This window comes from Pipistrellus kuhlii, unplaced genomic scaffold, assembly GCF_014108245.1.
Source record: "Pipistrellus kuhlii isolate mPipKuh1 unplaced genomic scaffold, mPipKuh1.p scaffold_m20_p_1, whole genome shotgun sequence".
Classification (NCBI taxonomy): Eukaryota; Metazoa; Chordata; class Mammalia; order Chiroptera; family Vespertilionidae; genus Pipistrellus; species Pipistrellus kuhlii.
Window position 1 is genome coordinate 88,828,146 of NW_023425404.1, and position 22,369 is coordinate 88,850,514.

The 22,369-nt window shown below is 43.7% G+C and overlaps 1 protein-coding gene across 5 annotated transcripts in view; it reads right to left on the reverse strand.

Annotated features, from left to right (window-relative positions):
• Positions 1-22,369, reverse strand: part of ARID3B (AT-rich interaction domain 3B) — an 82,016-nt gene that overhangs the window by 58,153 nt on the left and 1,494 nt on the right. For all 5 annotated transcript variants that reach the window (XM_045586922.1, XM_045586920.1, XM_045586916.1 and 2 more), the window contains exon 2: positions 20,386-21,001. In XM_045586922.1, the coding sequence (XP_045442878.1) occupies positions 20,386-20,922 (537 nt within the window). In that variant the 5' untranslated portion in view covers positions 20,923-21,001. The remainder of the gene's footprint in view (positions 1-20,385; positions 21,002-22,369) is intronic.

The following is a 22,369-nucleotide window of genomic DNA, read 5'->3' on the forward strand; positions in this document are numbered from 1 at the left end:
GTTTTTTAAGAATTTCCTAGAAAAGATCGATAAGACCTATGAGGATATGAAAAGGGATCAACTAGAATTAATAAGGAATCAACAAGGAATGATAAGGGATCAACAAGAAATAAAGAATACATTGTCTGAAATAAAAAATATTATACAGAGTCCTAAAAACAGAATGGAAGATCGCAAGAATCAAGTAAAAGATTGGTAACATAAAAAGCCAGAAGACTCTCCTCCGTAGAAGATAGAAGGCAAGAGACCCAGGAAGTTGAAGATAATGTAAGAAACCTCTGGGACAACTTCAAGCGAACCAACATCAGAATTATGGGGGTCCCAGAAGATGAGAGAGAGCAAGATATCGAAAACATACTGAAAGAAATAGTGACAGAAAACTTCCCCAACCTGGTGAAAGACTTAGACTTACAAGTCCAGGAAGCGCACAGAACTCCAAACAAAAGGAATCCAAAGAGGACCACACCAAGACACATCATAATTAAAATCCCTAAAATGCTGCGGTTGGTACAAAATAATAGAGTCAAAAGACAAAGAAAGAATATTAAAAGCAGCAAGGGCAAAGCAGGTAGTTACATATAAAGGAGCACCTATACAATTGTCAGCTGATTTTTCAACAGAAACCATGCAGGCCAGACGGGAATGGCGAGAAATATTCAAGGTGATGAATAGTAAGAACCTACAGCCAAAGATAATCTATCCAGCAAAGCTATCACTCAGAATCAAAGGTCAGATAAAGAGCTTCACTAATAAAAAAAAGCTAAAGGAGTTCATCACCACCAAACCAGAATTATATGAATTGCTGAAGGGGATTCTTTCAGAAGAGAAAGTAAATAAAGATAAAAATTATGCCAAGACCGATTTGGCTCAATGGATAGAGCGTCGGCTTGGGGACTTTAGGGTCCCGGCTTCGATTCTGGTCAAGGGCATGTACCTTGGTTGCGGGCATATCCCCAGTAGGGGGTGTGCAGGAGGCGGCTTGTCGATGACTGTCTCTCATCGATGTTTCTAGCTCTCTATCGCTCTCCCTTCTTCTCTGTACAAAATCAATAAAATATATTTTTTTTAAAAAAGATAAAAATTATGAACAACAAATACGGAACTATCAACAAGTGAATCTAAAAACCAAGGAAATTAAAAAAAAAATCTGATGAACCATATTAACTGGTGAATATAATAGAATCAGAGGTATAGAAGGGGAGTGAACTGATGATTCATGGGGAAAAGGGGAGAGGGGGATGTGGGAAGAGACTGAACATAAATTGTGCACCTATGGATGAGGACAATGGGGGGCTGGGGAGGGGGCAGAAGGTGGGGTGGGAACCTGGTGGAGGAGAGCAATGGAGGGGGGGGGGAGGAACATTTGTAATAATATGAACAATAGAAATTTATTAGAAAAAAAAAAAAATTAGACCTGATGACCTTCCAGACAAAGCTGGGGCTGTGAGGGAAGCCTGGGTCCCAGATGCCTGCCAGCGGTCAGAGGGAAACCCGAGTCCTGGGTGCCAGAGGGAAGCCAGTGCCGGCAGCTGGGGGGAAGGAAGGCCTACTCTTGTGCAAATTTTGTGCATCGGCCTCTAGCAAGGTTATAAAAGAAAAGGTACATATAAGATTGAATGAGAAGGTTCAAATACTTCTATTAATGTAATGGTTAAAAAAAGAAAGTCATGAAAGAATACCCCCTCCCCACAACACACACAAACACATATCAGATTGAAGGAGCAGACCAAGGTCCAAGTGAGATAAATAAAATTAAGTTCAAACCTAAAATGCTGCGGTTGGTACAAAATAATAGAGTCAAAAATAAAATATTTTAAAGCTCCAAGAGAGAAAAAGATTCATAAAGATGACAATTCTTACAATAAATAGACTTTTCAACAACAAAAATAGTTGCTAGGGATAATGGAATCTTATCCTTACCAGTATTAAGAAAACTAATGGTCAATCTAGAATCTAAAGCTGCAAGTAATTGTACAAAATAAAAGTATAAATTTAAGTAAATTTATATATATAGATATATATTTAAAAAACTCTTTTCAGACATACTAAGACTGAGTTTACTACAGACAAATCACTAAAAGAGTTAGTAAAAAAGGAAAAGACAGAGCCAGCCCAAAGGGAAACAGGGGTGTGTAAGAAATAACGATGAGTAAAGAAATGAATAAACTCCTGGGAAGTCTAAATAAATACTGACCATGGGGAAAGCAGAGGGACTAATTTAGAAGAGGGGTTAAAATAAATTGAAAGTAAAATACTGGCAGAAAAACTAGAATTCCTAGCATCATTTGAAAGTAGTGTTAAAAAAAAAATTAAGAATGCAAGTTAAAATATAAAAGTAGCTAACAAATATATCATCAACCCTAACAACTAACCTAAGTAAATTAACCTAATAAAAAAGACAGATATTATAGTTCTTTTAAATGTGATCTCATAGGGAGGGCATGTATAGGAGTGGGAGAGAGGGGGAGAGACAATGGTAAGATATGTACACATATAATAGCTTAATAAAAAAATGAGAAAAAAAATAAATGTGACCTCATAAAGACTGGAATGTGTAAAAAAAAATAAAATAAATACATCAGAAGATGAGTTAAACACACTAATCAAAACAAGGCCAGTCTTAAACTGGAGTATTTTGATTCACCTCTCTGAAACTGATCACACAAACAAAAGGATTAGGAAGATTTAAATAATAAGCCTGGTCAAACAGATTTACAACCCATATCTATTATATTAAATACATTCTTTCCAAGCACATATGGAGAGTTTAAAGAAATTGATCATACAAAGGATCTACACTAATAAAAGAGAAACATGCTAATTGATGTACCTTCGCTATGCCCACAGCCAATCAGAATATGCAAATTAACCCAACAAAGACAGCAGTTAATTTGCATATGCTGAGGGAAGGAGGAGTGAAGACTGAAGACAACATAGAAGTAAGAGGGAGGGCAAATGGAAAGCAAGGTGACTGCCAGAGGGAAAGCGTGGGCGGCACACACGGTCAAAGTGGCAGGCGGGGCAGGGCAGGGCAGGGCACGGTGGCGGCCCACCCACCCGCTGCAGTGGGAGAGGGGGGAGGGCGGGAAAGGTGGAAGTGGCGAGAGGGAAGCCCTCCAGAAGCCCTGTTCTTGCAGAAATCTTCCTGCAACGGGCCCCTGGTATTATCATAAATTTCAGAAAACTGACACCATACCAGTTCTCTAAGCATAATGGTTAGAGCTTAAAATATCTTCTATACTAATAAAAGCATAATATGCTAATTACACCAGAAGACCTTCCGATGTCCTTCTGGACAAAACCACTGTGGTGGGGGCCAAGGCAGAGGTGGTTAAGGGTGATCAGGCCAGTGGGGGCAGGGGGGTAGTTGGGGGCGAGCAGGCCAGCACTGGGAGGCAATTGGGGGTGATCAGATTGGCAGGGGGGACGACCGGCAGCTGGGGGAAATCAGGCTGGCAGGGGGGGCAGTTGGGGGGGAAGCAGGCAGTGGGGGGGGAGTAGTTTGGGGTGAGCAGGCGAGCAGGGGGTGGCAGTGGGGGGCAGGCAGGCCCAAGAGGGGTAGGGGACAGTTGGTAGCAAGCAGGCCAGTGGGGGGGAGGCTGCAGTTGAGGGGGGAGAAGGACAGTAGGAGGTGGGGCGAGCAGGTTGGCAGACAGAGTAGTTAGGAGTGATTAGGCAGGGAGGCAGGTGAGCAGTTAGGAGCTAGCGGTCCTAGATTGTGAGAGGGATGACTTGGATTGGAGAGGATGCAGACACAACGCAGGAGCCAAGTTCTCGTCCTTGAAGCACTGTTGTCAGCCCAAAGGTTGGACAGGCCCTTCAGCTCCTCATCTAGTTCAGTAGCCTTGTACTCCAGGCCCTGCACTCAAAATCTTTCTGGCTCCTGCCTCTGCATGGCGTGCTCCAGCTCCACCTTGAGCTGTGCCAGCCAGCAGCATGGTCAGGGCCTCACAAAGTCTTTTGTTCTCAACACACAGTTCTGTGTAGAGCTTCCTGAAGCCTCCCTTGGGCTCTTCCCATTTGGGCTCGGGTCCTGGGTTGAGGGCCCACTGCCTACGGAGGAAGGGCTGGATTCTGGGCTGATGTCTGCTGGCTTTGCCTCCTCCCTCTCCTCGCCAACTCTGCGGTGTTCCGTGGACATCTGTGGTCCCTGTCCCTGTCCATCAGGCGCCTCTACTCTCTGGGCAGGACCATTAGAAATCTCAACCCCAGGGACTCAGGGCTGCCAGGAAGGGTCCAGGCTCTGTGCAGCCCTCTCTTGATTGGGATGGAAGAGTTCAATCAGGAGCAGGCCAGCATGGGGAAGGGGCTGTGAGATGCTCAATGCACTGCATAGTGACCGGTCGTTTGGTTGTCCTAGTCATCATGAACACTGGCTTTTTTCTTCTTCTTTTTTAAATTATTATCTGTGTACATATTTTACCATTGCCCCCACCCCCACCCCCGCCAATACATACAAACACTGGCTTTTTATATAGAGATAGGTAATAAAAGTATAATATGCAAATCAACCAATCAAACAACAGAACGACCATTAGGACGATCATGCTATGACATGCACTGGTGACAGGCTAGCCAAGGCAAGTGTAATGTGATTGGTCCGGGGCCCCACCATCGCCTCATGACTGTCCCGCAGAGGGAGCCAACCAGTGGTGGGGGAAGTAGGGGGCAGTGCCACACAGATGGCAAGCAGTGGCAGCAGTGGGTACAAGGCCAGCTGCTGGCAGCTGGGGCAAGGAAAGCCCCGATAGGCCCTGATTGCTGCCCAAGCCTGTACCCTACATGAGGGTCTGGATTGTGAGAGGATGCAGGCCGGGCTGAGGGACATACCCTTCACCCCCGTGCACAAATTTTGTGCACTGGGTCTCTAATAAAAGTATAATCCTATCTAATAAAGAGGGAATATGCAAATTGACCATCACACTGTAATAAAGATGGTGCATCAACAGCAGAGATAGGGGTTATAATACAAGACGGCTGTGCCCACAGCAGAGGTGAGGATCCCATAACACAAGATGACTGTACCCTCAACGGAGGCCGAGTTTCCATAACGAGCTTTAATGAGCAATCAGCAGGGACATGAAACTGCATGGTGCTGGGCCAGGGCAGGGGACCGGAGGCTGTGTCCCCCTCCTGGTGGGGCTTGACAGGGGATCTCAGGCCGCGCCCCCAACCCCGGCCACACCTCCTACTCAGCAGGGTTTGATAGGGGCCCTCAGGCTGCATTTCTACCATCAGGGCTTGACAAGGGACCTCAGGATGCACCCCCTACCTCAGCGCAAGGCTGGGGGGACCTCAGGCTGTGCCCGCTGCCTGGCAGGGCTTGACAGGGGACCTGAGGCTGCGCCCCCTGCCTGACGCCAGGCTATGGGACCTAAGGCCACACCCCCCATCCGGCTGGGCTTGACAAGGAACCTCAGACTGACACCCCCGCCCCCCCCCTGCCCCGGCACCAGAGGCCACACCCCCCGCCATGCAGGACTTGACAAGAGGACCTGAAGCTGTGAACCCTACCCATTGGGCTTGACAGGGGACCTCAGGCCATGCTCCTCGCCCCACCAGCACCGGGCCAGGGAAACCTGAGGCTGTGCCCCGCCCCCTCCCCACACACACACATCTGGCAGGGCTTGACTGGGGTGGGGCAGGCCAGGTCTGGGATGTCAGGTCTGGGATGTCATCTGATTTTGAGGCACGAGTCGGTGGTTGGGGCCTTGACTCTGGGTCCCATGACAGGAGGGAGATTGTCATATACATCTCACTAATTTTTTTTCATCTCTGACACTTCTATTATAGAGAAAGGACAAATGGCAATATTAAAATATTTCCCTCTAAGTAATTTCCTTTAAATGTGCATGAATTTCATGCAATGGGTCACTAGTGTTCAATAACAGCATACAACCTGATCTACCCTAAAAGTAAAGACAGTGCCTTTGAAGTAATTTTTAAAAAAAATATATTTTATTGATTTTGTACAGAGAGGAAGGGACAGAGAGAGTTAGAAACATCGATGATAGTCATCAATCAGCTGCCTCTTGCACACCCCCTACTGGGGATGTGCCCGCAACCAAGGTACATGCCCTTGACCGGAATCGAACTCGGGACCTTTCAGTCCCCAAGCCGATGCTCTATCCACTGAGCCAAACCAGTTTCAGCTGAAGTAATTTTTTTAATTTAAAATTATTTTTTTTATTTTTCAATTACAGTTGACATACATTATTAGTCTCAGGTATACACTCCAGAGAATAGGCATTATATAATTTACCAAGTGTTCATCCCGGAAGTTTAGTACCCCTCTGACACCATACACAGCTATTAGAATATTATTCACTATACTAGAGGCCCTGTGTCCCTCAGCCCTGCCTGCACCTTCTCCAATCTGGGACCCTCTCAGGGGATGTGTGATTGCCTGTTTAGGCTCGATCCCACGGGCATTCGGACATCCCTCTCACAATCCAGGACTGCTGGCTCCCAACTGCTTGCCTGCCTGCCTGTCCCTAACTGCTTCTGCCTGCCTGCCTGATCACCCCCTAACCACTTCCCTGCCAGCCTGATCAACACCTAACTGCTCCCCTGCTGGCCCAATTGTCCCCAACTGCCCTCCCCTGCCAGCCTGGTCACCTTCAACTGCCCTTCTCTGCATATTCCCTCTTTATTAGATAGGGTTTTTTCCTTAACACATTGGACAGCCCTAACCAGTTTGGTTCAGTGGATAGAGTGTCAACCTGCAGACCCAAGGGCTCCAGGTTTGATTATGGTCAAGGGCATGTACCTTGGTTGTGGGCACATATCCAGTAGGGAGTGTGCCGGAGGCAGCTGATCAATGTTTCTCTCTCATCATTGTTTCTAACTATCCCTCTCCCTTCCTCTCTGTAGAAAATAAAAAAAATGTATATATTTAAAAACATATTGGACAGTATACCTGCCATGATCTTGACAAACCAGTAAAAATGTAAATCCAAACTAAAAGTGTCATAAAATAGCCGGGACCGGTTTGGCTCAGTGGATAGAGCATCGGCCTGCGGACTGAAAGGTCCCGGGTTCGATTCCGGTCAAGGGCATGTAACTTGGTTGTGGGCACATCCCCAGTAGGGGGTGTGGAAGAGGCAGCTGATCGATGATTCTCTCTCATCGATGTTTCTAACTCTCTATCCCTCTCTCTTCCTCTCTGTGAAAATCAATAAAAATAAAAAAATTAAAAAAAGAGATTAAAAAATAAAAAAATAAGTGTCATAAAATAAATTCCATAAATAGGAATTTCATGAGATCTTAGAAAGGTGATACCATGTAGTTGTTTCTTCCTTTTCTCCCCTTTCTTTTTCTTTATGTTTCATCTTTTGTCTTTTCTTTTCTCCTTTTATTCCTTTTTTGTCCTCTCTCTTAACTTTTCCATTGGTAGAATCGTCAGTATTTGAATCTGTTTTACTTCCAGGAGACGAAGAGGGAAACACACCATGATCTGAAGAAAAAGATGATCTATGTTGGGATCGTGGTGTTTCTGGTTTTGCTCTTTTCCTGGTTTGTCATTTCTGCCAGCCCCGGCATCTTCAGGACTTGTGTGTGAGCACTTCTTATTCATGTCTACAAAACTTCCCTGCCTTGGTGAGAAATGTAGGGGAAAAGGTCTTCCTGGGTGGGCTCAAGCCCTGCCCAAGGTGCTAAGGAACTAGGGCAGGGAGCACCCGCCACCGACGCTGCAGAGCCAACCTCTGGACCACGGGGTACTCTCCAGTAATGTAACTACAATGTCGCCGTTTGCCTTCAGAAATTAGTTGTAAGTTAATTCCGATGTGAAACCCTACCACAGACATTTCCTTTGCAGTTTGTAAAGATTTTAAACAAAACCCATTTACCTCCCTAACCCGGTCAGAAGTTTCTACCCAATGGTTTGCTGGGTAGCTTCGCCCACATACCCCACCCCACTCCTCTCCAATCACTTGGCTGGAGGCAAGGGAAGTTCCAAAGCAGACTCCCCTAGGCTGCCAGTGGGGCAGGATCACAGGCTCAAGTCACGGGCGCTTCTGAGGATGAGACCCTGAGGCTGCAGGTGTGTGTTTGGGGGATCATTCCATGGGGGTGCAGGCGCTTCAGAGGCTGAGACCCTAGGCTGCAGGTATGTGTCAGGGAGATCACTCTGTGCAGGCGCAGGCAATTCCAAGGTTGAGACCCTGAAGGTTCAGATGTGTGTGTGTGGAGGATCACTCTGTGGGGAGTGAACTGTTTTTTATTTTATTTTTTTTCTTTTATTTATTTATTTTTATTTTATTTTTTTAAATGATTGTTTTTGGTTTTTTTTAATGTATTTTATTGATTTTGTACAGAGAAGAAGGGAGAGAGATAGTTAGAAACATCGATGAGAGTCATCTATCAGCTGCCTCTTGCACACCCCCTACTGGGGATATGCCCGCAACCAAGGTACATGCCCTTGACCGGAATCGAACCCGGGACCTTTCAGTCCCCAAGCCGACGCTCTATCCACTGAGCCAAACCAGTTTCGGCTGTTTTTTATTTTTATCAAAGGTCAGGAGGACCTCTAGGCAGCATTCCGTCAGGCCTCTCTTGCTGCCCGCTCTCAGCGGCCACCCTACCCGGAACTGGGGAACTCGGGGGGGGGGGGGGGGGGCGGTTGGGGAAGGGGGCTGAGAGGACTGGGCGCCACAATCTTGTGGCTATGGATGCCACCATTTTTGTTGCGGAGTGATGGTTAATTTGCATATTACTCTTTTATTAGCTAGGATCTGCTTTGCTGTATTTTACATCCCTATGACTCTTCTGTAACTATCAATTTGTATTTTTTTCTAAATATATTTTATTGATTTTTTACAGAGAGGAAGAGTTAGAAACATCAATGAGGGAGAAAGATTGATCAGCTACCTTCTGCACACTCCCTACTGGGGATGTGCCTGCAACCAAGGTACATGCCCTTGACTGGAATTGAACCTGGGACCCTTGAGTCCGCATGCTGACGCTCTATCCACTGAGCCAAACCGGTCAGGGCACAATTTCTATTTCTTAATCCCTTCGCCTTTTCACTCATACCCCTAACCTCCTCCCATCTGGCAACCATCATAATGTTCTCCATAACTATGAGCCTGCTTCTTTTATGTTTCTTCATTATTTTTCTTTTTTAGATTCATTTGATAGATATGTATTCATTGACATTTTATTGTTCTATTTTTTTTTAATCCTCTCCAGAGGATATGTTTTTACAGATTTTAGTAAAGGGAGGGAGGGAGGGAGGGAGGGAGGGAGGGAGGGAGGGAGGGAGGGAGGGAGGGAGGGAGACATTGATGTGTGAGAGAAACATTGATCAGATGCCTCCCATACACACCCCCACTGGGGATTGAGCCTACTACCTAGGTATATGCCTTGACCAGGAATTGAACCAGCAATCCTTTGATACACGAGATAATGTTCCCACCAACTAAGCCACACAGGCCAGGGTTTAGTTGGAGAGGGTGCATATTTTTTATATATTTTTTAAAAATATATATTTTATTGATTTTTCTAGAGAGGAAGAGAGAGGGACAGAAAGTTAGAAACAACAATGAGAAAGAATCATCGATCAGCTGCCTCTTGCACACCCCCCACTGGGGATGTGTCCGCAACCAAGGAACATGCCCTTGACCAGAATCGAACCTGGTAGGGACATCTGGGGGAGATAAAGAGATCAACCGAAGGACTTGTATACATGCATATAAGTATAACCAATGGACGCAAAACTCTGGGGAGGAGAGGGAGGGTATGTATGGAGGGGCGGGGAGGCTGGCAATGTTAAAATATGTACACAGATAATAATTAAAAAAAAAAAAAAATCGAATCTGAGACCTTTCAGTCCGCAGGCCAAAGCTCTATCCACTGAGCCAAACTGGTCTTGGCTTTTTTCTCCTTCTTAAAGACGACACTAATATTTCATATAATGCTAGTTTGGTAATGATGAACTCTAGCTTTTTCTTATCTGTCCTTCAATTCTAAATAAAAGTTTTGCTGGATAGAGTAATTTTGGTTGTAATTCCTTTCATCACTTTGAATACTTCTTGCCAATTCCTTCTGGCCTGCAAAGCTCCCTTGTAGGTAACCAATTGCTTTTCTTTTGTTTTTAAGATTCTCTTTGTGTTTTACCTTTTGCATTTTAACTATGATGTGTCTTGGTGTAGGTCTCTTTGGGTTTATCTTGTTTGGGACTCTTGGCACTTCCTGGAGTTGTATGTCTATTTCCTTCACCAGGTTAGGGAAGTTTTCTATCATTTTTTCAAATATGTTTTTAATATCTTGCTCTCTCTTCTTTCAGCAGTCCTATGATGCAAATGTTGATATGCCTGAAGTTGTTCCATAGTTCCTTACACCATCTTCATTTTTTTGGATTCTGTTTTCTTTTTGTTGCTCTGTTTGGGTGTTTTATGTTTCCTTATAATTCAAATTGCTGATCTGTTTCTCAGCTTTATCTACTCTACTCTTGATTCCTTGTAAATTAGTCTTCATTTCTGTTAGTGTATCCTTCATTTCTGACTGGTTTTTATGATTTCCATGTCCTTTCTTATGCTGTTGGAAGTTCTAAGTTCAAGTACTCTTCCTTTAAATTCATTGAACATCCCTATAACCAGTGTTTAGAACTCTGAATATGGTAGATTGCTGGTCTCCACTTTGGTTCTTTTCTTGAAGTTTTGTTCTGTTCTTTCATTTGGGATGTGTTTCTTTTTTCTCTAATTTTTGGCAACCTCTCTGTGTGTTTCTATATTAGATAGAGCTGCTATATTCCCTAGATTTGACCTAATGTAATAGGTGTCATGTAGGGTCCAATGGCACAGCCATCCCCAGGCTGATCTGATGCAAGGACTGTCTGTAACCACTTATTTCAGAGGGGCTCTGGTACCCAATTAAGTCCACCCCTTGAGTGTGTCACTGTGAAGGTGGTCAAGCAGTGTTTTGACATGGTCTGAAGCTGTCCACTGTGTGCACTGGCTGGCTCTGGGGACCCTCCAGGAGTTGCAGTCCAAGGTTATCCACTGCCTGTATTCTGCCAAGGTCCACCAGGCTTGCACCACAAAGGGATCTTTAGATGGCTGCCACTTGTGCTGGGCTTGGGTGTGCCCAGGAGAGGCCAAGCTGCAAACTGTGGCTGGCTGCTGCTAGTGGTGGGCCTGGGACACTCACTTAGTGAGAAGTTCAGGGCACAGTGTGGCTAGATGCTACTCGTTTGAGATTTTAGGAAAGTGTGAAGTGCAAGCCAAGGTGGATAACTCATATGGCAGTGGAAACAACTTGGGTGGACCCACAAATTTGGTGAGGCAGGGTCTCAGGGATTTACCAGGGCAAACAGTGATAGCCAGGTTGAGGAGACTCAGATATGGTGCTTCCCTACCACCTCTGTGGGGGAAGGACTCATCAAAGAAACAATGGCCTCTGCCACTACTTTTGTCTGGGAGAAAGCTGCCTCCCCCCAGCTCTCATCCTGATGCCAAACACTTTATTTAGTTCCTCCCTATATGTCCCTAGTGCCTTTTGAGCTGCTATCCCAGCACTGGAGTTCAGAAAGAGTGAGCCAGAGTAAGTCCATGTGCAGACCCTTTAAAAGGAACATTCGCCCTGACTGGTATGGCTCAGTTGGAGTACTGTCCTATACACCACAAGGTGGTGAGTTCAATCCCCAGTTGGGGCAAGGATGGAAAGCAACCAATCAATGTTTCTCTCTTCCTTCCTCTCTAAAACCATTTTTTTTTTATTTTTTTTTTTTAATTAAAGGGACTGTCTGTTACTCCAGCAGCCCACTGTCTCACTTAGCTCTAATTCCCACTGGATTTTACAGCCAGAAGTTATGTGGACTTCTTTTACCAGCACTGGAACCTGGTGTGGGGCTGGGACCTTTGCTCCTCAGGGGGTACTCCTTTAGCCAAAATATACCACCCAATTTTTATCCCCCACACGTGGTTGTGAAACTAGACCATTTCTTGCATTTCCGCACCTCCTACCAGTCTTGATGTGGCTTCTTCTTTAAATCCCTTGTTGTAGGAGTTCTATTCAGCTAGATTTCATACAGTTCTGAATGATGGTTGTTCTATAGTTTATTTGTAATTTGACATGGTTGTGGGAGGATGCTAGTACCGCATGTACGTATCTGGCCATCTTGACAGAAAGTGAGGAAGTGATGTTAAAGTGAGAACTAAGGACTGGGTAAGAGGCTGGAGGAGTGTTCTAGGCAGGAGTAGCATATACAAAGGCCAGGATAGTTGGAGCACAGTGATATGTTCGGACTTTGACAAAAAGAAGGCTGGAGAAGCAGGCAGGGATCAGATTATGTAGATTTGGGGCCTTTACAATTAGATGGAAGAGAGAAGACAAACTATATGATATCTATAACAGTATGTAGATAGCTTGGATTAGGTAGGTGACAGCGGAAACAAAAAAGTGGCAGGATTTTCGATGTTTAGATGAAACAATTGATAAGACTTGGTGATGGATTGAACATCACCAGATGGAATAACTGAGTAAGAGATATGAAAGATAGTAAATGCTAAGTTTTCTGATATGAATGACCAACTCAATAGAAATGTATTTGCAGCCGAAACCGGTTTGGCTCAATGGATAGAGCATCGGCTTGGGGACTGAAGGGTCCTGGGTTCGATTCCGGTCAAGGGCATGTACCTTGGTTGCGGGCATATCCCCAGTGGGGGGTGTGTAAGAGGCAGCTGATTGATGACTCTCTCTCATCGATGTTTCTAACTATCTCTCTCCCTTCCTCTCTGTACAAAATCAATAAAAATATATTAAAAAAAGAAAAAAAAAGAAATGTATTTGCAGAGAAAAATAAAGGAGGAAATAATTGTGGGGGAATAAGTTGGAAACCAAGTGTTCAATTTTATATGTGTTAAACTTGAGATGCCAATAAAACATTTAAGTGGAATGTCAAGAAAACAGGTGAGGCCTGGTAGGTGGGGCTCAGTGGTTGATCGTTGACTTATGAATCAGCAGGTCACAGTTTGATTCCTGGTCAGGGCACATGCCTACGTTGCAGGCGCAATCCCCAGTAGAGGATAAGGAGGAGGCAGCCAATCAATGATTCTCTCTCATCACTGTTTCTAGCTAGCTCTCTTTCTCCCTTCCTCTCTGAAATCTATAAAAATATTTTTAAAAAATAATAAATAAAATAGGTGGGAATATATATACATTGGAACATTGGCTCAAACGATGTGTACAGGAATCAAAGGCTTGCAGACCAGTATTTAAGCCATGAAAGTGAAAGAAATTGCCCAAGGGGAACATAAAAAGAAGGGAGTTTAAGACTGAGCACTGGGGAACTTGGAGTTCTAGGCCAGATGAAAAAGAGATAAGAAAAATAAGCTAATAGAAGGGCTCTAGAAAGCAAAAGGGAAAATTTTAAGGAGAGGGGCTGACTGTATCTGATAATCCTGAGAGATCAAATGAAGTGAGGGCAGGCTGGGCTTACCAACATGGTGGTCATTGGCAGTCTTTCGAAGAGTAACTTCAGGGACATGGGAGAGTCCAGACTAAAGAATGTTGAGGAGTAGGAGGTGATAAAGTGAAGGTAAGGAATTCAAGCAATTCCTCTGAGAAGCTTTATTGTGAGGAATGGGTAGACAGTTAGGACTACAGAACAAGCTGGAAGGAAGATTTTTAAGTGACATCTCATTTTCTTAGAACTGTGGCCACATGCGGCTCTTTGGCCCCTTGAGTGTGGCTCTTCCACAAAATACCACAGCCTGGCGAGTCTATTTTAAAGTGGCGTTAGAAGAAGTTTAAGTTTAAAAAATTGGGCTCTCAAAAGAAATTTCAATCATTGTACTGTTGATATTTGGTTCTGTTGACTAATGAGTTTGCCGACCACTGCCTTAGAACAATCAAATCAGTCAGATTTATCAAGGAGTTTTTTTGTTTGTTTGTTTTTTGTTTTTAATTTGGGAAATAGTAGAACATTTATGAATGTGGAAAGGGCTTCAGAAGAGTTAGTCCAAAGAGTCAGGGAAATGGAGGTTCACTAATAGAGCAAGTCACTAAAAATTAAGAAAGTGTGAGATTTGCGACACGGGTGTAAGAATCAGAACTCAAATCACTGATATTGTATTTATAAGATTTTAATATAAAGTATACCTCTACCTAAAGAAAAAACATTCACACATCCTATTTTAATATTGAAGAAGCAGTGACAAAAGTGCAATGGATTCAGCTTACACAATCCTAAAATGTTTCAGAGAACTCTAGAATACTAGAATTTGGTCACAGCTCTAGAAAAAAAGTTGTTTTAGTATAGTATCTAGGATTTATGGAGCATCTAATCTACAAAGGTAATAAAGACTGAAAAGTTATAGCTCCAAAAGTATTCAGATCCTAATGACAATTCAACCCTCTCCCTCTCCCTCTCCCTCTCCCTCTCCCTCTCTCTCTCTCCCCCCCCCCCCATCACCTGAGGATATTTTCCCATTGATATTTTAGGAAGTGGAAGGGAGGGGGAGAGACTGAGAGAGTGTAACATCAATGTGAGAGAGACACATCCATTGGTTGCCTTCCACACTCATCCCAACCAGGGCTAAGGAATCAAGCCTGCATCCAAAGTTCATGCCCCTGACCAAAATCAAACCCACAACCCTTCAGTCCACAGATGACATCTATTCACTGAGCCAAAATGGCTAGGGTCACACTCATATTCTTCTTCCACCTTTGGAATATCTTTGTTTTTTAAACATAGGATCTAGAGCTTAATGAAAAAATACATGAAAATGTCTGATTCCAGATAATTTTGAACTCTGGGGGGGAAAATCTAAATGAATCCAATACAGAAGAAATTTTAGAAAAATCTGAAATGACTCTGAGACGGTGCAGATAAATGGCTTGGGTATTAGCAAATATAAAGAGAAATTATAATTTGTGTTTATAGGAAGATGGCTTTTAGTTGCTTGCTATATCTTGGGAGGGAGATAGTAAAATAAAGCAAAACAAATACACCGCATCTGTGTAATATCTTTAAAATAAATCCCAGATGATGGTAGGAGAGGATTACCATTCTTTGGGACATTTTGGACCAGTTAATGCTTTGTTGTGGGAGACTTCCCTGTGTATTGAAGGCTGCTTAATATTATCCCTGATCTTTAGCCACCCAATCCCAACCTATCCCAGTAATGATAACCAAACATATTCCTGACATTGCCAAACAACCCCTGGAGTCAGGAAAGGTGGGGAATCGCCTTCAATTGAAAACCATTGACCTAGATGGATTCATTGTGATTCTAGATGCTAGGGCAGGCAAGATAATCCTACAAAGAAATTGGGGAAAGCTTTGACCTCACTTTTGTCCAGGCAATAGTGGCACAATTTTTACAAAAAGCATCAAATGTTCCAAAGACATGCATTGCAGTATGCACCAAGAAAAGCAGGCTGAACCCAAGAGAACACACCTTACTACTTAGAGGAAGTCTTTGTAACAGGTTCTGGAGACCAAGCAGTCAGTCATCCTTTTTCCCTTCTACACTCAGTAACTGAAGTGACTGCCAAAAGTACGCAGAAAATCAGACCCATGCACTCGGGCTCCCACGTGCCTATCAAGCCATCACTCGTGTTTCTATTCTATAGGAGGGAGTCCGTGCTCCCTTTGGAAACCTGGGTCCACTAATGGGTTTAAGACAAATAAAGCCTGTACTACCTTTTTTTCAGGACAGAAAACCAACCCTAAGAAGGCCAGGAATACCCCCCACTCTCCACAGTTAGTTGTATGCTGACAGGGCTCTTCTGATCTCCCTTGAGAGAAGAGCCACTCAGCTCTGTCTCTTGACTTGTTTTACAATTATTTACTCTGCCCACTGAAATCTGATTGGCTTTAGCACCCTGGGCTCAGTGGCATTATTCATCTTGCCATCACTCTGGCACAAGAGAATCCTACACTCTTTCTAAGGACCCAGGCTTGAGAAGCAATTATTTTCCAAAAGGTTTTTCAAAGAGAATTCATTAAATTATTTTGACTTCACATGTTCTAAAAAAAGAGATTTCACTGATGTTTTTCTCTCTCCTTCCTCTCCCCCTCTCAATTCAATAAAAACGTATTAAAAAGTAAAAAATTAATTTAAAAATTAAATTATCTGTAGCATAGCCCAGATTGAGTGACTGGGCTACAAGAAAGAATGAAATTGTTGCAACCCAAAACCCAACCTCTCTTGAGGTTCCCACATTGCCTCTGCTAGACCATAAGGTCCTTGCGGGAGAAGCGTTCCTTAGTCTATAAGCACAGGCCTGGCCCAGAGAAGCCTCTCTAAGTCTGTTGTGTATAAAAAAACAAAATGAACATTGCAGTGCATTAACAATAAGATCATTTGTGTCAATCTTTGTAATAATCACTGGAGCAAGAGATCCTTTATTTCTGTTCTCTACTAAGTAACTGCTTAAGAAACAAAAGACATAAAACATTAAAAAAAAACAAAAAACTAGTCTCATGGATCCTAATGGTTTCCATAGGCTCTCCCAATATTATCTTTTTAGCCTCTCTTTCAAAGCACAATTTTAAAAAGGTTTTTAAATCCCTACATTGTTTACTGCTTCAAAAGCAGGATCAGAAAAAGGAGGGCACAGACTTACTTGATTTGGTAAAACTAAATTCAGAAGGAAAAAAAGGTACACGTTTAAGGTTTTAAGTCATAGTTACCCAATGCCTAATCTCCAAATCCCGGGGGAAGGTAAATTCAGGGGGCAAGATTAGGCCTCGGCTAAGTTGGCATTTATAAGGCATTTTGGCAGTGCTCTGCCAAGCAGTCTATAGTTAGTGAGTATCCATCAGAGACTTAAAATGAACTCAAGAGTTTCAGAAGCCAACAGCCAGTCCCTCTGAGCACTGAGCTGTGAGCCATGGGGCTACTGCTGTCTAGAAAACAGCGCTGGAGTCTGCCATTGAGTGCACATGTGTGCACACACACGCCAGCTCTGAAGAGTCTCTTTTTTTCAAAGCTCTAATGGCTTGACCTCAACACCTGCCGCACTTCCTGAAGACAGACAGACTCTGGAGCTCCACTTGTTCCTCGCACACGGCTGCACTTTCTAAGAACAACTGCACACACCCAAAGGCTGGCCAGCTGCCAAGGCAGGGGCAGCCCAGCTGCTCTGGCCTGAACTTTCCCAGTGCTGTCAGGGCAGGATACCACTATGAGCTGACTCATCCGTCAGCATGGAACCCTGCCAACCACCCAGCAGTGTGGGGGCTGCCGGCAACTCACAGATGTTTTGCTAAACCAGAGCAATCAGCTGGGAGGCAGGTCTGGGCTAGGGGCCAGGTTGCTGCTGTTGTGGAACTGATCCTTGTCCTATCTCTGTCACTACCTCCTTGGAGATCTGAGGGAAAACCCCTATGTGTCTCAGCATCTTCCCTCAGAGCAGGTCTGCACAGAATCAGCAGAGGTGGCCCTGATTGCATTAAAGAGCACCTGGAACCCAGGCTGGTTTTTCAGTATTTAGCATGTCCTCCTGACAAAAGGGTTTGATTCCCAGTTAAGGGCACATACTTCAGTTGCAGGCTCGATCCTTGGCCTGTAGTGGTGCCAATATGAAGCAACCAATCAACGAATCTCTCTCACATTGATGTTTCTCTTTCCCCCTTGCACTCTCTAAAAACAATGAATGGGGAAAATATCCTCTGGTGAGGATTTTTTAAAAAGAGCCCCAAGGAGCACTACTACCAACCACATACCAGCTCAGTTAATCCTCACAACATACTCCTGTCCTCCTATTCCCACAGCAGGTCTGACAGAAACCCTTCGCTGGAAAGATCTTTCAGTACAGACTCTCCCCGGCAGCCCATTCTAGGCTCCTTACAGTATCAGAATAATACATGAAAATCTCAGTCTGTAAAACATGACAGTGTGCTGTCATAAGTCAGGAAAGGGAAGAGAGAAAGGCCGGAAACCTTTTATTTTATTAATATATTTTTTGCTATCTCTCTCATTTTACATTTCTTTTCAATTAACAAAGAAGGTGCCATCTTTTAACCTGTCAGGGTGTGCTAATGTTCCCTGGTACACTCTGCACTCTCTTCTGCTTGAGTTCAGTCACCCTTCCACAATGTGGCACTCTTTTACCACTGAGTTCAACATTGGATCACACAAGAGAAAAGGTATGTCAACAGGAGAAAAAAAACCTGGAGCCATAAAATGCCTTTACTCCCCTTCTAAATATTTTTTTCTCTTCTGTTAGCAAATAAATTCACAAAATATTTAAATATCTCTGTTAGCAAGTAAGTTTGATAACTTCTGTAAATTTTTCATAAGGGTATATGATTGACATTTCACAACCAGTGATTACAATAAAATTTCCCCTTTAAGCCACTAAAAAATTTTAAAATCTGTGAGAAGACACAGATTCAGTGAGATGTAAAGTCCTAGCCAGTGTGGCTCTAGGGTGGAGCGTCGACCTATGAACCAGGAGGTCATGGTTCAATTCCCAGACAGAGCACATGCTTGGGTTGTGGGCTCAATGCAGGAGGCAACCAATCAATGATTCTCTCTCATCATTGATGTTTCTCTCTCTCTCTTCCTCTCTGAAATCAATGAAAATATTTTTTCTTTAAAAGGATCACAGGGTAATAAATGGAAGAGATGGAAGTTGAACCCCACTTTGTTGGTTCTGGAAATCTTCTGCCAACACCACTATTATCAAATAATTGCACAGGTTCTTTTATACAAAGACGCTGATTTTTCTGGTTCCAAAGCTCTTTTCTTATGTGACTTCTAGTTGCACATGAAAATGCACAGCTTTTCAAAAGTGATTTCTAAACAGCACCATTGGACCACATGAAGAGTATGTGCTTATTGGGAATATGCAGATAATGCTAGCTTTATCATGAGCTCCCTGTCTAAGCACCAATAAGTCACTTTACCTGGAACAACTTAACTTTGCTCCCATTCTCCCATTCTTCTCTTTTTAAAAAATATATATATATTTTATTGATTTTTTTACAGAGAGGAAGAGAGAGAGAGAGAGAGAGAGTTAGAAACATCGATGAGAGAGAATCATCCATCAGCTGCCTCTTGTACACCCCCTACTGGGGATGTGCCCGCAACTAAGGTACATGCCCTTGACCAGAATCGAACCTGGGACCTTTCAGCTGATGCTCTATCCACTGAGCCAAACGGGTTTTGGCTCCCATTCTTTGGGAGAGGAAAAAGTGCTTTGAAGGTCAGAAATAAAAGAGGAACTAGAATCAAAGGCTTGGTTGAGAACAGATTCCATAGACTCCACCTCCAGATATAACTCATTAGGACCCTGCAATCTATATATTAAAAAAATATATTTTTTATTGATATCAGAGAGGAAAGGAGAGGGGGAGAGAGATAGAAACATCAATGGTGAGAGAGAACCAATGACTGGCTGCCTCCTGCACGCCCCACACTGGAGATCGAGCCCGCAATCTAGGAGTGTGCCCTTGACCAGAATTGAATCCGGGACCCTTGAGTCTGCAGGTCTATCCACTGAGCTAAACAGTCTAGGGCTATATATTTTTTAAAGCTCCCTAGATGATACTAATGCTCAGCTTTACTTAAAAATCACAAGCCGGTTTGGCTCAGTGGTAGAGCGTCGGTCTGTGGACTGAAGGGTCCCAGGTTTGATTCCGGTCAGGGGAATGTACCTTGGTTGCAGGCACATCCCCGATGGGGGGTGTGCAAGAGGCAGCTGGTTGATGTTTCTCTCTCATCGACGTTTCTAGCTCTCTATCCCTCTCCCTTCGTCTCTGTTAAAAAAAAAAAAAAAAAAAAATCAATAAAATATATATATTTTTAAAAATCACAAGCTAGCCTTGGCTAAAATGGGAATTTTGATGTCTGCCCTTTCCTGTGAAATGAAATCTTGTTTATTATACAAGGCTCTTTATTAGAAAACATACACAATGCAAGTTCTTCTTATCAGCTACATTTAGCGGCAAAACAACAAAACTGTCCTTAAAGAGTATGATCCCCCCCCCCCCCCCAAATAAAACAAAAAACTATACACACACATACACAAAAGAGTATGATCCTGAGTTAGCCTGAAGCTAAGAAACTGTGCAGGCAAGATTGTTCTTTTACATTAAAGAAAAATTGTAATTAGAGTTATGCATCTCATTTTTAGATATCCCTCTTAAGTGTTGCAACCTTATCCTTCCTTAAAAAAAAAAAAGATTCTATTGATATTCTTTTATTCAAACTTGAAACAATCTATATGAGCAGTAACTTACACATTTCTTTGCTTTAATCAAGAAAAAAGGTATGATGAAAAATTGAAAGTCAGATCATGCCTAGACTACTGGTCACTGAAGTAGGGTAAGAAGGCATAGACTGGCACAGACCCTGGCCCTGACAGTCCAGCACCCCTCTCTGACTAGCCTTAGGAAGAACAAATGACCCCCACACCAGAAAGACTGACCTGCTTGAGATGCTCATCCTGATTCCAGCCTGGCTGCCCAGCTGTGGAGACTGACGGTGGGGCCTTGGCAGCATCTTTGGTATGGTCTTCTTGAGCTTGCTGTCCATGTGGTGGGAGCCCTGGTGCTGGAAGGAGACCAGATTTGGGTGCCACTCTGGGGTCTTGGCGAGCAACTTTCTGCCCATGGAAATATTTTGAAGCGGCCTGGGCCTCTTTCTCAGCCACCTCTACAATGTCATCATCCCCATCCTCATCTTCCAAGCCTCCCTCCTCTTCCTTAGGCTCTGAGTTTGCGTTGCTCCGTTCAAAAACTCGGGTCATTGCTGTGGCTGAAGGAACTCTGGCTAAGGGACCCAGGGAAGGGCTGCCAGAAGGCCGCCCAGGTGTGGCAGAAAGGAGAGTCTGTGTGACCAGCTTCTGGGCAAATAAGAACTGGGCTTCTCTTATCTGCTGTCCCTGCTTCTCTCTGGCATCCATCCCCAGAGGAGCTAGGTTTGGTGGCTGCTGCTGTGGTGGCTGCTGCTGCAGCGGTTCCATCAGGGCCTCAAGTGCTTCACCCACCGATTGGCATGGCTCTGAACCTGGGCACAGCCCATCAGGCACACTGGGTCTAAACCTTAAGTGATTAATAGAAACCACAAAGGAGGAGAAAAAAGGGGGGAAAAAAACAACTATGAAAAACAGGTATAAAAGGCTTTCTTTTCTCCAGTAAAGGGTAGGAGTTCTGAACACTAAACATATACTCCTAAACCTGAATTTTAAGATGAGTGAGTGATGGGAGTTTCAGGGGTGGGCGGGTAAGTAGGGAGGGTGTGAAGAAGAGGAAAAGAATTTAAGAGGGGAATATGGGATGAATCTTAGTAGTGATGTACTGAAGGTTTAAAAAGAAATCTAGACAAAATCAAGTCTATAAACATCTGTGTTCTGATCTCTCTCCTTCAGCATTACAAAACATTAATCTGTTTATTAGTGGAAAGGCAACTGGTTCGTACTGTACAAAGTTTGTGTTTACCACCCTGGCCCAGTGCTCAGTGCTTAGAGCATCAGCATACACACTCAAGGGTCTCAGATTCATTTGATCCCCAGCCCCGATTGGGGTGTGTACAGGAGGCAACCAATCTATGTGTTTCTCTCACATCAATGTTTCTTTCTCTCTCTCTCTCTCCCTCCCCCCTTCCCTCTCTCCTTTCCACTCTCTCTACAAATCAATGGAAAAAATATCCTCAGGTGAAGATTAACAACAACAAAAAGGTTGTGTGTGAAAACCATAATAATCAAGGCAAAGAAGGGCTTGCTTACAACAGAGAAACTACTATGTTCTCAGGCCCATTAGTGAAAGAAATTATCATCCAAGCTAGACACAGAGCTATCAGGCAGACAAAATGCTTTCCATAGAAAAGAAGAATTAGCAAACTGCTCTTGAATCTAAACTTTTCAAAATTTCCAAATCAAACTGCCAGCCTGCTGTACAAGCGGGCTAGGCTATGCCATCTGGACATTATAGCCTCAAAAAGTATCCAACTTCAACAAGAGAATGTATGCCCCCCCCTCCCCCGCCAAAGGATGCAAGAACAAAAGGGGGAATTCCTCTGGAGATTTTAAAGTTAATCAATTTAAAACAGATATCAATATTATATAAAGAAGTTAATGGTTCTTTTTTATAAACAGCCAAGTAAATGCTTCACATCCCCTTTCTGATTCACTTCTTCTATATTCTGTGACAAATACAAAAAGAAAATGCTTTTAGCTCAAAAGTATTCTGGGGGCTGGTTCATCAGCATTCTTACCAATGAGTCTCCAAATCACACCCCTTTCACAGGCTCTCTTTCTCTCACTCCCCAGATCCTTCTCTCCAAGTTCCTACCCCCAATAATAGTCACTTGAGTTGTTTCCTCGGCAAGGATCCCTAACTGAATGGGGCTACTGCTATGCCTGGGCAAAATTTAGATGAACAGGGCCTGCAATATGGCGTACAATGTTATCA